This window comes from Hypomesus nipponensis, chromosome 10, assembly GCF_054491055.1.
Source record: "Hypomesus nipponensis isolate SF chromosome 10, ASM5449105v1, whole genome shotgun sequence".
NCBI lineage: Eukaryota > Metazoa > Chordata > Actinopteri > Osmeriformes > Osmeridae > Hypomesus > Hypomesus nipponensis.
In genome coordinates, this window is record NC_140370.1 from 15,351,104 (window position 1) to 15,367,696 (window position 16,593).

The 16,593-nt window shown below is 44.8% G+C and overlaps 1 protein-coding gene across 2 annotated transcripts in view; it reads right to left on the minus strand.

Moving 5' to 3' along the window:
- Nucleotides 1-1,368: 1,368 nt before the first annotated feature.
- Nucleotides 1,369-16,593, minus strand: part of basp1 (brain abundant, membrane attached signal protein 1) — a 32,108-nt gene continuing 16,883 nt past the window's right edge. For both annotated transcript variants that reach the window (XM_084707121.1, XM_084707120.1), the window contains exon 2: nucleotides 1,369-4,051. In XM_084707121.1, the coding sequence (XP_084563247.1) occupies nucleotides 3,320-4,036 (717 nt within the window). In that variant the 5' untranslated portion in view covers nucleotides 4,037-4,051 and the 3' untranslated portion in view covers nucleotides 1,369-3,319. The remainder of the gene's footprint in view (nucleotides 4,052-16,593) is intronic.

Consider the following 16,593-nt stretch of genomic DNA (forward strand, 5'->3'; position numbering starts at 1 on the left):
CTGGGAGAATGTCCCTGTACTTACTGTAAGTCGCTCTGGATCAGAGTGGTTGCTAAATGACTAAAAATGTAAAATGTTGTAAACCCCCCCCCAAAAAAACACAACGCAAATGCCTTACATTTAGTCATTTAGCAGACTCTCTTATCCAGAGTGATTTACAGTAAGTACAGGGACATTCTCCCCATAGCCCGATTCCCTAACTGCTCAACCACCTGACCCACTTACAAGGGCCAGTCTGTATTGGTGTTCCAATCACGTTGTTTTATGTGAAGTAAAAAATTAATTATTGGCTGCGTTCTGGTGCCCTGAAGCCTGAATCACAATCTACGAGTTCTCAAATCCCCCTGGCCGAGACAGCAACTGAATTCATAACAAGGGTTCATTAAACTGATGCTGGAATTGAAATGATGCTTTGTTTTGCTTTGACATTGTTTGTTGTGGAGTGTTTCTAAGAGGGCAACACCGAACACTGTTAATGGGAGTGTCCGCCTTGCTCAGGTCTTGGTGGTTCTGTAAGTGATTGAATCCTTAAATAGAGCTGTTCGATGGAAGACAAGACGTCTCTGTCAATGTCTGATTTAAATGGCACAAAGCACAGTTCAAAAGGGTAAGAGATGGACAAATATAAGCTAATAGCTATCATTTGACTTATAATGCAAAGTGGATTCAAATTCTGTGAGGTGGCGTGACATGAATTCGGAGTTAACTTGGTACCACAACAAAGAGACAAAGAAAGTAGCTAACGCCAACACGTCATCGCCACAAATCTTTGAAGTAAGAGTGCAAGTGATAAACACTGCATAATTACATTTTACATTTAGCAGACGCTCTTATCCAGAGCGACTTACAGTAAGTACAGGGACATTCCCCCCCGAGGCAAGTAGGGTGAAGTGCCTTGCCCAAGGACACAATGTCATTTGGCACAGCCGGGAATCGAACTGGCAACCTTCTGAGGAATAGCTCGATTTCCTAACCGCTCAGCAATCTGACTCCAGATTCACCCCAGACTTACCTTGCGAGTAAGTTGGTGTAAGGCTCGGTGAGGACAAAGCACTGTAGAGTTGATGTGAGTAGTATCGAAGACGAGCCAGGCTCTTACGTAAGTTGAATAAAACGCCCCCAAAGACACTTTCCCCAGCCAAGGCCCTGTCCCTTTTCCCCATGTAAACACAACACTGAAGAGTCAAGAGCGCATTGTGCAAAATGCACAGTCGGTTACCAACATGATGTGAGTCGGTTACCAACATGAATAAAGTTCAGCCCCATCAAGTTTGGTTTTCTGCTAAATGACTAGATATAAATATAATTGTCAACTTAAGCTCAAGTGAAAAAGAATAACAAAAAAAACGACCTGCCAGAAGCCTGATGTTTCAATCAATTTCTTACATTTTATTACTGTTGCACCATTTATACAAGTACATATAATTTGAATGCATCAATTTTGTTTTGTTTTGTTTTTTTCGTTTGAATGACGGGTGGTGTGGAAATAGCGGTAAGACACGGGAATGACATATCAACCGTAACTGGCATATGAATGCAGACTTAAATGAAAAAAATATTTTCCACTTGACCGAAGGACAAGACTACAGGTTCACCCAATCACAGACATGCAATTACTTTGTCAAGAGAGGAAATAACCAGCCCAGATGACAAACAACATTCCCGCACCGTATCTGCTACATTTCTACAATGTTGGGAGGGAAAAAAACATTGTATGTCAACTGGGGGTTAACTAAAATGTTCCCGATAGAACGAAGGGTGGAATAAATATATACATACAGTATATACCTACATATATTTTACATATATGTAATATATATGAGCGGAAAGGACGAGGAGAAGGCGTGGTGGATGAAAAATGGTGAGATGAGGCTCCCTTCCCATGTGCAAGTTTCAGTTGGACTACAACCCTTTGGTCACCACGGTAACGCGGACCATGGCAGCTTTAGTAGACCATTGATGCCCCCATGCAGTACCATTAATTTAGCAACCCCCCACTTTCCCTCCCTTCCCCTTCCCCCAGACAACACTATTACTGTTGCAAACTGTCCAGAATCCCTTATTTAGTGGGAATGTATTGCACCTCTGTGCCCTTTGTGCTATAGACCAAGAGCTATTGAGCCACACTGATTAAAAACACAATAGATATGTCTCGCTAAATTGAAATCAGATACTGTCAGATGGGTGAGGGAGATAGACAGACCATTCTACCGTGAGAGCGGAACAGAGAAACCAAAGAATTCTCAAATGTTTTATGAAGTCAGATCTTCAGACAATGTTCTGGAATCGGAATGTCAGAGAACCTTTTACCAAACTTTCCGGATTTCTAGGGAGTTTCACCGTTACGATCATTTCCTGTCCATCTGAGGTAGAAAATCTAGGAGGTTCTCATAATGATGCAAAAACACTCCTTGGGAGATTTTCATGTGCCTACGAATGTATCAAGGACTATGACAGCTCTGCCCTTCTACAGGAAACTCAGAATGTCTGAAGGTTCCAAAAACATCTCAGAACAGCAGTTCCTCTGAACTCTGAAAGCCTGAAAAAAGAGAATGAATCAGGAGGGGGAGGAGCAGAAGGAGCAGGGAGTAACAGAGCAAGCAATTTCACCTTGAACAACCCAAGTATACAAAAAAAAGCAGTAAACTATGGAGGGTAAAAACACAACTAACTTCCACCGAGAAACAAAAAACCATGGTCCCAGGCCAAATCAAGAACACGGCACTCTGGAGAGCAGGTGTTGGAATGAAGAGGGAGGGAGAAGTTGAAAATCAGACAGACAGACTTACGTACGTCTGTGTATGTCCAGCTGGTAAAGAGATTCTACCCCCCTTTCATTTTTATTTTTTTACCCCAGTTTCATTTTTCAGACATCCGTAGCACAGATCACCCAGGGAAATGTAACGGTGTTTGGCCCCAGAGTCGTAAAGACAGAGGGCTGCCTGTGGCTGAGATGGAGTCAGGCTGAATCCCATAAATGCATGAGGGACGATGGATGTGGGATGGAGTGGGGGGGGTATGGTTGACACAGACTTGTATCAAAGTTCAAATACTACAGAAGAAAAAAATAGAATAACTAACAATAATAATAGTAATAATATAATCATCTCTCAGCAGCAACGGAATCCTTCTCAATGTTGTTGTAACAATCCATCTCTAAAACATATCACCACGATCATCATCATTACAATTATTATCATTATCTTAATATGGGTGGGCTATTTCATTTCAAATTTTTTATCTCTTTTTACTTTATTGTTGTTGTTGTTGTTTTTAGGTACATTATTATTTTTTTTAGAATCATAAAAGAAGCTGTCCATTAATCTTGAACTGCTACGGTTTGATCCTTGCTTGGAACTGGCCCCTCTGTGGCGTTTGCTTCCTTGACTGGTGCGGCTGGCTCTGCGGCTGGTGTTGAACTAGGGGCCGGGGCCTCCTTGACTGGGGCAGCAGCCTCCTTGGCCGGGGCGGGGGCTGCCTCTGTTGGCTTGGGCTCGGGGGAGGCAGCGGCGGGGGAGGCAGCGGCGGGGGCTGCCTCGGTTTTGGCTGCTGGAGCCACGGGGGCCTCAGTCTTTTGGGCGTCGGCCTCGCTTTTGCCCTCAGCCTGGGCCGCGGGCGGAGCGGGTGCCTGGGCCTTCACCTCTGGTTCTTTAGCAGCGGGGGCGGGGGCTGCCTCTTTAGCGGGGGCCGGTGCGGCTGGTTTCTCCTCGGCCTTCGGCTCGGCGGTCTTGGGCGCCTCCGCTTTGGCCTCGGCGTTGGCCGTGGGCTTCTCCGGTTCCTTGGCGGCAGCGGCGGCGGGGGCGGCGTTCTTGTCCTCCTCCTTGGTCGCCGTGGCGTCCGTCGCCGCGGGCGCCTCCTTGGCGGCGGTGTCGTTCGCTACCTCGGCGTTCTCCGTGGCGACAGGTGCTTCGTCCTTGGCGTCTTTGGGGGCTTCGCTCTCCTCGGCCGAGGCGCCCTCCGCCTTGGCGTCCTTGTCTTTGGCCTTCTCGTCGTTTACATTGTATCCCTTCTTCTTTTTGCTGAGCTTGCCTCCCATTTTAGCCTTTGGCCTCTGAAAGAGAAAACGGATGACAAAGATTTAGTATTCAACGAGGTGCTTTTCGATTTTGACAAATACGCATTGAGCGAAGCGTCACAGATCCGACTCGATCCAATGTCTTTTACTTTTTCAGACCGCGTGCTGCGAACTTGTCAGAATCTCTGCTCCCTTGTGTCTGCTTGCCCCTTGTTAAGTATTCTGAAAGTTCTGTTCTCGTGCTTTCAGGTGCTATTAGCAAGTGGAAATTAAAATGTCTGTTCCTGCAGCAACACTCTTGCCAAATAACCCCTAAGGTGATTTTTTACGGAGAGCAAAATGATTTCAGACTGCGCACTCTACTCACGTTTCTTAAACACATTACGCATGCAAACAGGAAGATCAACTGTGATGGCCGGCCTACCAGTTTTTGTGAAAAGCTGCCATTTAGCCTAAGATTTACATTTCAGACTGTACCCTACGTCTTTTACAAAATTCGGGAAGGGGTTCTATGGGATTTCAGCTCACAAACTAACATACTTTAAGGCTACAGTGTGTTTCAAGGCAATTCGTATTATTGGTTCAACGGCGATGAGAACTTACGACGCCTTACGTCATGCTCGTGACATTGTTGGAAGGGCGTTAGAAAAGAGCAGTGCAGGCAGACAGATCTACCACGTTGTGATTAAGACTCAGCGATGGGGAGTCACGGCGGCTGATCTGGCCTGGAGGACCACACACCTGTGGACTCCTGGCACACACTGTCAGCTGTGACTCGATTGAACCTGAATACACGGGACTGGCCATCTGGCCCCTCGTTCGGAGGGGGGTTTCAGTACCTATAGAAGACGGCTTTTCAAGAGTCGATGTTTAAGCTCAAACAATCTAATGTGTGGTAGTTTTTTTTTTTTATGATGGAGATTTTTTTCAAAATGTACAAAAATGCGTGTACGCCTTTGTAAAGTGGACATACATATTGTATTTACTTGCAAAACACGGAATAAACAGTTCAGTGTCAACTGCTAAGACGCTGTTCTGTTGCCAAAATATTCCTCCGTCACGCAAGTTTCCCTCAGCGTCAACCCCTGAGTGATTCGCCACAACCGACCGTTCCTATCACGGTTTAATACGGGGCGACAATAGCGACTCTTTTCTACCCTGCGCCCCTTTCACCCGCAGCCGGAATGACCACAATGTCCCACAATCATCCCAGAGCACAATGAGACCTGTTCACAAACACAGCCTCTCTCCCTCTGCTGAGGGCATGTGGTTTAGTGTTTGCAAGGCTGGAACAGAAACAAGAAGGACCTACAGGAAGTGCTTCAGCCCAGACACAATAGACTTCTGTGAAGCTTCGGGCAGTATACCACACACGCAAAACAGGAGAGATCGGACCGCGGGCTGGGGGTCACTCGCTGGTACTGTACGTCCCTCTACATTTGCGATGGTAATGAAATGATGTGCAGTGACTGTGAAGCATAGCTGTGCATGGTTAGCGCTGTGGTCGGCTGCTATAACATATGGAAGCTGTGACATGTAACATGATCTCCACCCGGAAGTGCACACTTCTGTCATTTTCCGCCCCCCCAACCACAACACGGACATATGACGAGGCGCGGTTGGCGCCCTTTGCCGGTAGTGCGGGAGGGTTAATTAATGGATGCAGTTCAGAAAATGCCGCCCCCCTCTTCATGCCGCCCGAGGTGGCTGCCTATGTCGCCTATAGGAAGAACCGGCCCTGATTGTGCCTCACACATTCATGGGAGGGTCTTACAGCTCTGTGGTAGAGCATTTGACAGCAGGTTCACAGGTTCAAATTTCCCCTGTTGTATAACCCTTTGGATAAAAACATCTGATAAATTAAGTTATTATTATATATTATTTGTTATTTTTCTGTCCATCATTCTTATTGACTGCTGGACATTCGGTTTTGTATGCTTCCGTTCACCTGTCCCTCAAATAAGGAATGATCCAGAATACTTTTCTGATAGACTAACTATTCTAATTTACACACATACACACACACACACACACACACACACACACACACACACACACAGAGCAAGGGTGAAACCAAGGCTTCGAAGGGCTAAAGTTTTCCAGTTGGGGCCTATGACTGATTCAACCACGGATCACAATGGCTTGAGTGCATAGCACACTGACTGGATATCTCTTAAAAACGGTCGCCAAGGTGACGGGATCAACTAAAACATTCCAATTAATGTCATCCTCAATTGACTCAACTAAAAGACCCAGGCGGAGAAAGTGTGGTGATTTGAAGGGTGGAGAGCACAACCTTTTGATAGTTCTGACAGCACAAATTAGCTGACATAGGGTCAAATAACTCCATAACTTTATTACTGCCATATGTGCTGTGTCAGCGAGTTTGGTCCAAAATCAAACTGTTTCTCTCTGTGCTTAAAAAAAACAGGGTCTATCTTCACACTGTCTGGTGTCACCTGGTTGTGACTGACGTTTACTGCAGAAAAATTTAGTTGAAATCACAGAACCCGGCACCAGTGCCAACCACTATTCCCCATTGACTAGCCCCAGACCCCCTGGCCTCCAGCCTCCAGCCCTCACCCCAGACCCCGTGGCCTCCAGCCCTCACCCCAGACCCCTTGGCCTCCAGCCCTCACACCCCAGACCCCTTGGCCTCCAGCCCTCACACCCAGACCCCTTGGCCTCCAGCCCTCACACCCAGACCCCCAGCCCTAGCCCCAGAACCAGTTAAAAGCACCCATACACTATTGTCCATCCACTAGCCCCAGCCTCTGGCCCCCAGCCCTCGCCCCTAGCCCCCAGGCCCCTGGCCACTAGCCCTCGCCCCAGGCCCCACCCTACTGGACCAAGGCCCCAGGCCCAATATAACAGCCCTGGATTACTGAGACCCTGGGGCTCCTGCTGTAAGATCCATCTGTCCAGAACCAGAGAGGAAGAGTTGACACTGAGAGAGGACACGAGAAGAGAGGACACGAGGAGAGAGGACACGAGGAGAGAGGACACGAGAAGAGAGGACACGAGGAGAGAGGACACGAGGAGAGAGGACACAAGGAGAAAATAAACGAGGAGAAAATAAACGAGAAAAGTGATGTTCAGTTTACAGTATATTGAGGACTGGGATGTTAATACTGATCACGTTTTGATAAAACAGCATTGCTTTTATAGCACATCCATAATTTAGAATCCTAACGTTGGTATGATACGAATATGAGGAGAGAGAGGGAGCCAGAAAGGAAGATTGATGTCAAATATACCTCAGAGACTCCTAAGGAAGGAAGAACGTAGGCTAGAAACGGAGAAAGATCAGATGATACAGTTGGGACGGGAGGAGGCGGAGGAGGAGAGGAACGAAAGGGGAGTAGACGGAAGGCGGAGAGATTGATGGATGGTAGGAAAGAGATGGGGAGAGAGAAAGGGGGAGTGAGAGATGGAGAGGGAGGAAGAGAGGGAGTGGGGGAGTGATAGAGAAAACGAGAGATTAAAAAAGGTAGGGGAGAGAGAGAGAGAGAGAGAGAGAGAGAGAGAGAGAGAGAGAGAGAGAGAGAGAGAGAGAGAGAGAGAGAGAGAGAGAGAGAGAGAGAGAGAGAGAGAGAGAGAGAGAGAGAGAGAGAGAGAGAGAAAGAGGGAGACAGAAAGAGATAGAGGAAGACAGATTCCTGAGAAATGTATGAAGGAAGTCATAAGGCCAGAGGAAGTGTCCCAGAGGAAATTCTGCTTGAGTTTGTTTTTGACATGCGATTAAGTCGATTTTGATCAAAAAACGTTTCACATGCGTAGGGCTTCTCATAGCCAGACGCTGCTAGATAATCAATTGTACAGTTGCAAACTCAGCTCACTGTGATACAGCAGCAGCCCAGAGTTGGAGGGGGCGAGGGGGGGGGGGGGTAGTCAAGACTCCCAGTAACTGCTGAGCACAGAAGCAGAGGAGAACTGCAGGTGAGAGAGAGTTTGAGTATGTGTGTGTGTATGTGTGTGCATGTATGTGTGTGTGCATGTGTGTGTGTGTATGTGTGTGTGCATGTATGTGTGTCCGTCCACCTTTGGGATAAAGATCATTTTATCAAACTGCTTTATGTTCATTAGCTTGAGATAGTTTTACTATACAAAGGACACATAATAATAGAAAAAATGAAATTAAACCCAGTGTAAACCGTAGGCTTTGAGGCAAGCGTGACCAGCACTACAATAGCTGCGCCCAAAGAAGAGTCCTAACATGGACGATTACCATCAAAGCTATTATCTTCGAACTCATGGTCCCCGGATCCCACTGAACATGGTTGGACCACGGTTGAAAATGAAGAGACCATCTGCCTAAATATACAGCACCCACTGGCTACCATTCATTATTACAATTATAAACTAATACTATTATTAACTAGTACTATTAAAAACTATTCCTACAGACTGATTGGGGTTTGTACCTGAGCATCCCGCCACAACAGAAAACAACTTAGAAAAACGTTCTACTTTCAGGTGAACTCATCACTGTTTTCATACTCAAAATCGCAAAACGTAACCGACCAACTTCATTACGTAAGCGCCCTCCCCCCACCCCCCTCCCCCCGCCCCCCCTCCCCCCGCCCCCCCTCCCCCAGCTGGGTGCTTTGAGAGCCTGTGTGTCGCTCACTAAAGCAGGGGATGTGCACAGAGCCGAATGAAGGCTAGAAAACTGGAGCAGAAAATTTGGCCCAATCACAAAAAACCTTGACACTGGCTCTCCATGCGCAATGGAGGGGTACGGCAGCAAAGGATGCTGGGAAGTCAGAACTGTAGGTGGGCATGACTGGGTTGAGATGCTGGTTTTGTTTGTTGGGTTTTGAGTGTTTCAGGGGGATTTGGGGTGTGTTGTTGCTGTCATGTGAGTTAATTTTTAGTGGTTTTTTTTGTTGTAATTATGCGTATAAGAATGTCATTGTACTGACTAACTTTGTTAAACCGTATACATGACAATAAATATCTTGAATCTTGAATTTTCAACAAAGTTAATAAAACATAGTGTCTGGGCTGTTTAAGGACTACTTGTAGTGATACATTAAATAATAAGATAGCAGAATATACAGTATGTTAGATATTTTTTTAATAATTAGGTATTAGATGTTTTTTTTCTACATGTTGATGTACAGGGGTTCGTTCTATTCAGCTGATTGTGGAGGTGGACCTGCTTCAGAGAACGGATCCTCCATTTTGGAGGAATTTGCAATGATTCACTGTTTGTACAGTTGGGTTGGGAAGTCACACAGACCGAAAGCAACATCCTCCTCCCACAAACAGCGCCATTTCCACAGAACAAAACAGATTCTCATTGGCAGTCAGTGGGAAGTGCTTCAATTGCAAAAGCATGTGCAAATATCAGCTGTTTAAATGCTGATTCCACTCTAATGCTTTTGTCCAATGAAATGGGGCCATTGGAATTCGAGTGTTCTTGGAACCCAATTCATTACTTCTGTTGCTGCAACCTTAGAAAACAGAGTAATTAGCTTGTGTGCTTTTAGACCATTGCAAACTTGTTTAGCCTAAAGGCTGGATTTAGACGCACAGGCACAGAAAACGCACACACACCGCCACACATTTCATCGCTGTTTAGTGGATCAATTGCCAAATTGACAGAGCTGGGTTAAACTCCTTAGCTGGAAATGGCTATTGATCAAAATGGCAGTTGAGAAAGAATTGCCGGAGTGTAGGAGGCAAAGGACGCACTCAGCAAAGGCAGGAATGAGTGAGCACAATTTGAATATTTCCTCAAAGCTCATGGAACATGCAGAATGCAACCCTAAATCCTGTGTCGATTTAAGGAAATGAAGGGAAAGCAGTTCTAACACTGAGGGGAAGTGACAAGGGGACAAATAATTCATTGAAATCAAAGAAGACTATCCCTCAAGAAGCAATGCCCAAACAAGACAGGCATTTGGTCACAGTTCATCTACTGTAGGCTAGTTCTGAATGTCTGATGATTGTGAATCAGTTTCCTTGTTTACTTCAATAATTTTGTCACATTCTTGAAAGAAAGATGACATTTTGTTATCAACATCCTATTTAGCAGTAGTGAGTTTCCTAATAAAGCATTGCTTATGTTCTCTACACAGGAATAATTTCAACCTCACACGTGACTTAGAAATGGGTTTACACAGACTTTTTGCTTTGGAGAAACTTCTTTGACGTTCAGTCTTGGGTAATTGTGAATCTGAGCGAGGACACTTGGCCTTGTTTTCCCCTTTGTGTTGAGGAAAAGATTTGGGTGCTGAGCGACACTTCCTGACACAATCAGGTCAGGGCTCTCAGGCCACATTAACTAATGAACAGGTGTAATCAAAGCCCAGTGGCAAAATGTCAGCAATACAAAAACAGTCAACCACAGTTAAATTCACTAGTGTATGTGTTAGCTTTGTACTTCCATAAAATGTAGGTAATGTACGTTTTCCAGTCTTCCATTAGTCAAACGGCTAAGAAAAGGAAAACTACAGTAGATATAGATATACGAGTGGACTCAGGCCGTAAGTGAGATTAACCACAGATAACATATTTTTTATCAGCCATTCACTGCCAACAACCAAACACAGCTTCCACCAGCTTCTAAGAGTCATAAACTTGCATCACGACTCCTGACATCATCCTGGGATTGATCCATCCCAAGATGTCTTGATTTCACAGCAGCACCTGTTCTGTCCCCCAGTCCGGTGACAGATAGGGGACCGTAAAGGGAAGAACAGGAGGACAGGGGTGGAAGCCTGCCAGAGCTTCCCACATCTCCAGTATAGGTGTTAACAACGTCCCGTGACACTCTGCTATACCTCTACCCTGGATCCTGGTATCTGGGCTGTGCTCTGAGCTTCTGGGACGATTTACACTTACGCCTTTTCGTTTTTCATTCAGGTCTTTCAGTTTTTTTTCACTGTGTATTTGTTGCCTTGACGGTAAGACTGTGCTGGGAGAGAAGAGATGCTGCTGTAAGCTGCTGCATGCTGCCTCCGCCTCCAATAACTCAATAAAGGTGTTTTGTAGCAGTGTTTTGTAGCAGTGCTTTGTTGGAGAGAGACAGGAGCGCCGAGACTATATTCTCATAACAAACCATTTGCGTAAATGAGATTTTAAAATTAATGGGAAACGCATTGTGCTCAACAACACTGCTAGCGTTGAGTTCATGATTCACAGGGAGGCTACATAGACTGACTAAAAGCACAGCTTGGTAACTGGTTAGCCTTAACAGATTCTCAGTGAAAGTCTCAAATATAAAATGCCAAATATGAATGCCAAAAGCGTCATTTTTTTCTGCGGTGGACTTGTTATTGCTCAGTGCTGCAGGGCCATTTGGGTCTGTTGCCAATACCTTGTAACAACGGCAGCAAGTGTAGCTGCACTAACAAGACAAAATGTCTGCCTCCTGAGACTCATCACCTGTTTAAATGGAGGCCTTTAGATGGCACATCATCTATGCGATGGTAATCCTCCAAGTTGCATGAGACATCAAGATGCATCGCCCGCCTGCATCCCCAATGAGGGCTTGGTGCCGGGGCATGATCGGACTTGCCTGTTGGGTCCCCAGGGTCTATATAGGTCTATATAGTCAATTAGCTATAAGTCACTGTTCTCAATGTTGTGCTTTCCTGTCTGTTTTTATGTTTGTCATTCTCTACACTACGTGACTCTACGTATCTTTGACCTTTGGTGCAGTTCAATGGAAATGTCTGTTTAAAGTCAACACATCAGTTCACTCAACTTCAAAGTACTCTTACACCGGGGTAAAAAAGTACCGGGTTGACAAATTACGGTACTTTCAGTATGACAGAACGATAAATTAATAATAAAAAAAAAAAGAATTCTCATGTCCATCCAAAAGAGGACTGCTGGCTTGTCCTCTGTGTGTGTTAGCTTGATAGGCCGTTTGATCCATCTCGCTGAGTTGGCACTGAGCACAAGTGGGTTGAATGATCCATCCCAAGCTGTCAGCATGGATCAATGAGACCTCCTCCATCATGAGGGCTGTAAGGGCGGCTGGACCGCTGCGGCCTGAGACCTACTGGTTCTGCGGTTCAGACGATGTTGACTTCCCTTCCAGACGCGTGCCCCATGCTGGGAGCAGACCATGCCGTATCGACGTGTTTGGAAATGTCACATACTGCAAGGCGGCCGCCTTGTGTTCCGCGTGAACGTCTCACTCGGAGGAAATCGTTTTGTTTTTGAAAGTGTGAAAACTGGTCAGAGCGTGGTGGATTAAAACCAACCTGGTCAATAAGATGGTCATAATATGCTTGGTTCGATTGGATGTTTTATGGATTTGGCTGAATGTTTGTTTTATGGATTCTTCTGTTTTTGAACTGGACAGTCAAACTGGGATGTCAGTTGGGATGTCACCGCTCTCTTTTACTCTCTCACTCTCTCAAATCCTTCAGGGCGAGAGAACCTAGACCCAGAGAGGACAGTCATCCTTGAAAGTATCAATGGATGAGTAAATGATTGACCATTGTAGAGATCTGATGGAACTAAACAATATTTCACTTCCCCCTATTTCACAATACATCTACAAATTCCTTCCCCCTAGATCACACATTGAACAATGGACCTTAAATTCACCTTTGGGAAAATATAAAATTGACATGTATTTGAACAGATAACAGTTGATTATCTGTGTGTGAAGTCGGACATGTCAGACATTCACAAAGACCTGGCTACTGGTTAACGAATAGATCTACAGACAAACAGCATTGTGCGCAAGGTACCACCATGGCAACAGCACTGACCAACTGTCAAGACATCACGCGTGTACACAGAAAAGAGCCTACATGGTCTTTAAGGGGCCAATATATAACATGACAATAATATGGAGCGGAAATTCCATCCATGTGAGTCAACATAGTCTGTATGTCAAAGAGTTAAGTTAGGGTTTAAGATCAGGGCGGGTAAGCAAACATTATAAATTAAATGGATAGGAGCTTGAAATGGTATTGATTCAGTGAGGGGTTGAAACTCATTTCAAAGCGCAGTGTTTGAAAGTTGAAATTCAGGCCAGGTTTTTATTGATTTATTGATGCTGTTCAGCTGATTAACTGAGCAAATATGAAATTGATTTTTTCATTGTTACGCAAACGCATCAACGGAGCTTGCTTTTGAATTTGATGAAAATATAGAAGATGATGGACGGGTTTAATGTTGATACTGTAACCTTTCATGAATTAATAAATGCCTGGTCATCAGCTTTCATTAATTGTCAGACGATAAATAAGACATTTAATAAATCATGTGTAATACACCAACTACATATTGAGCACACTTATACTCTGGATATGTGTGTGTGAGTATGTCTAATCATTGGTTCTAAAACTGGTTGTTCACATCCTTGATTGTGATTGGCTATATCGCGTTCCATGCCGTTGTAAAATCCAGCATAACCTCACAGGTTGTCCTCATAACATTCTTTAACATTCCATATTACTGCGCATCGAATATTTCAAATCGAAAAAAGACGGCAAAGATGTCCATCTGGCTGTTGCGTGGCAACGATTTATGTAGGAACTATACTTTGTAGTAGCGGAAGAATGACTGTTTATTATTAAACTATTTTGTTTCTAATTGTTTTTATTGATGAAACCATATCAAATATTTGTAGTAACAGTTTTAGAAAAGCAATAAGCCCCGCGAGTCCGTGGTTTACGCTGATTGTAGAACAGGTAAGGGGGTTTTTGGCACTCCTAACAACTCTCCTTACCTGTTCTAAAATCAGCGTAAACCACGGCCTCTTGGGACTTATTACTTACGTTTAACATGCATATACATGTGAACATGGACAGTGTAGGGAGCATGTGATAAAGAGGGTTGCAGCACACCAAGAATTAGCTCAACCCAACAACTATGTATTGGCAGCAAATCAAAACCCTCCATATTCTCGTTACAACTTCACAGTGTGTGATATCCCTACAGCTTTCATTGAGATCACTATAGAATCATAGTGGTCTTGTGAGAGGGTTAGCAATGTCAACAATAAGATTGGACATCTCTCCCTGTCTTTCAGTGCAAACTAATATGTAGTTTGGACTTCCATATTGGTATCGACCTCTAATTCCTATAACAATGATTACACTGTCATTACAATTTTATGTTTGACACTTTTTCAACCAAAAAAACGATAATCAAATCTTGGCAATATCTCACCAATCTATAAATGTCTCACATCAGCTGCAACAGGAAAAGGTCACTTTGCAAAGTCCTTTCTTGTCAAAAGTTGACTTTCGTCCAACAGTGTCAACCAGTCGGTGACAGCACCGTCGTGACTGGGTGCCGTGGTGACCCTGAGAGAGAGGAACAGGGTGCCAGCGCTCTGACAGGAAAAACAGGGAACCTTCCAGAACGTCAACAAGACGTGTCCCTCCCAATGTCAAGAGACCATCAAAACGTCGCCACTGATAATCAGTGCCAGAGCAGGGTAGAGTTTGTCAGCCTGGTCTTAGTCTGAATGCGTCGTGTATTGCAGCTTGGGAAGAACTCTTGGTGTGACTGTTGGAAACAGAAGGAGGCCTGTGGCGTCAGTACTAGCCCTAACCCTGACCCTAACCCTGACCCTAAACCCTATAAAACTGCACCCTAACCCTGTACCTAATCATAAATAGGTATGGGATTATACCTATCATAATCCTAAGTATAAACCTAAACTTCCACGTCAATGTAGTACACAAACATATGAGTATGGACAAGTGTGTGTTGTGTCACAGCTACCAGACAAGGGAGGCTGATATTGGAACAGCAGAATGTCAGTTGGCTTCCCGATGCCCTAGATTCACACTGGATGAGTTGCCTTGAACAAAACACAGTCTGTAGAGTTGAGTAGACCAGAAAATAGATCAAGTCGTGATCGCAGACTTAAAGGAGGTTACATCATTTGTTGTCCGGGCAGGGTTAGGGTTAGACAACTTCAGCCCTCATGATAACTCTGTACTCCCTCTTTTACGAGATTAACACAGTAGCAAATCACTCAAACGCTCACACCCACACACACACACACACTGACAAACTCACACACACACACTGACAAACTTGTGCGCGCACACACACACACACCCCCACTAACAAACACACACACACACACACACACACACACAGACAAATACACACCCACACGCGTATGCACGATATTAAGGGGTGATTTGGACAGTCTGTCTGAGAAATGTGCAACCTTTGACACTGAGTCAGGCTTTCTGCTAACATATACAGCAATCACTCAGCTTCAAGGTTGCCTTAAAGAACACAAGAAGGGCCCCTGGTAAGCAAAGTGTAAACACAGCCCCAAATTCACATTTAAAGAGATAGGGCCACTGCGAAAGCTGTTCTCATCTGAGTGGACAGAGGGTGAGAGAGTTTATGTCATACTAGTGCAAGCTCGAGCGAAAATGAAAAAAGTTCAAACTAACAAAACTGCAGTAAAAGGTGTTGTGAGTAGCATAGTATTCACAGTCACAGACACTCAGAGACAACATATCCTCGAGGCATTAAAGGCTGAACCGATCACTCGTGAAGATGGTCTAAATGAAAACGAGAACTTGTGATCAAACAGCTATTTTCTTTTACGGTCTGTTCTAGTGGTTTCAGTCAGCACTTTCCTGCAATGCTGGGTCAGTTTGTCCACGGCTGGAAGGTGCTGCAGTGTACCACAGCTGAAGACTAAATACTTCGATGTGCTGTGAGGACTACGAGTTTGGTGGTTTTACACTTGAGACAAGCATCTTTAAAAAGAGGACATTAACTAAGATAATGATAATGATGCAACTAATCAGCATGAGTCACTCTAACGAAAAGGCTTCTCGCGAAAAGCATCAAAAAGTTGTAGGAATTGCACAATGGTGACATTCGCAGTGATGTAGTGCAGGGTATCAAATTATATGGTGCCTCATGTCTAGCAACAAAAAGCTCAGCAATAAACATGGGTGAGGCTGTCCTTGAAGTTATCATTAATGCTCAGTAGAGTCTAGCTAGACCCAAGTAGAGGTAACCATCACATGAAATACACCAGTAGCCCTACCGAACATGTTGCATGTGACCACGGGGGAGCCTTGAGAAACCCTCCGAAGTATCCATACCCACAATGCACCATCTGTATTCTGGGTATAAGCGGTTACATTTCCATTAAGTAGGTTCGTTCTTGAGGCAGGTTCATTTGTACGAGGGGGAAGCGTGACCCCCTTCAAACAGGCCGCTCTCAAGAGTAGCTGGGAGGCTGATATCCGACATCACCCCCAATAAACCACAAAGAATTACTACACAGATCCCAGGATAGGAGGCAGGACCCCTAGCAAACGGAAGCTAGTTGTGGAACGCGCCTGATGCTGGGATAGCATTTCAGAGACACGAGTCGTAGCGGGAAAGATACAGGTCAGTGCACCTGAACCACGTTCAACAGAAGCAATTGTTTTAAAAGGTAACCGACTGAGTCATTAACAACACTCATTGTCGTATTCCATCGTGGGATATCAGGTCCTGCAGGGGCCTTACTATTCATTTTACAGCACCAACGCCCTGTCCTATAGATATCCAGTAGATGTATTTCACCTAAATGACTATAGATAGTTGTGTTGTTAACGACAGCCACCCTA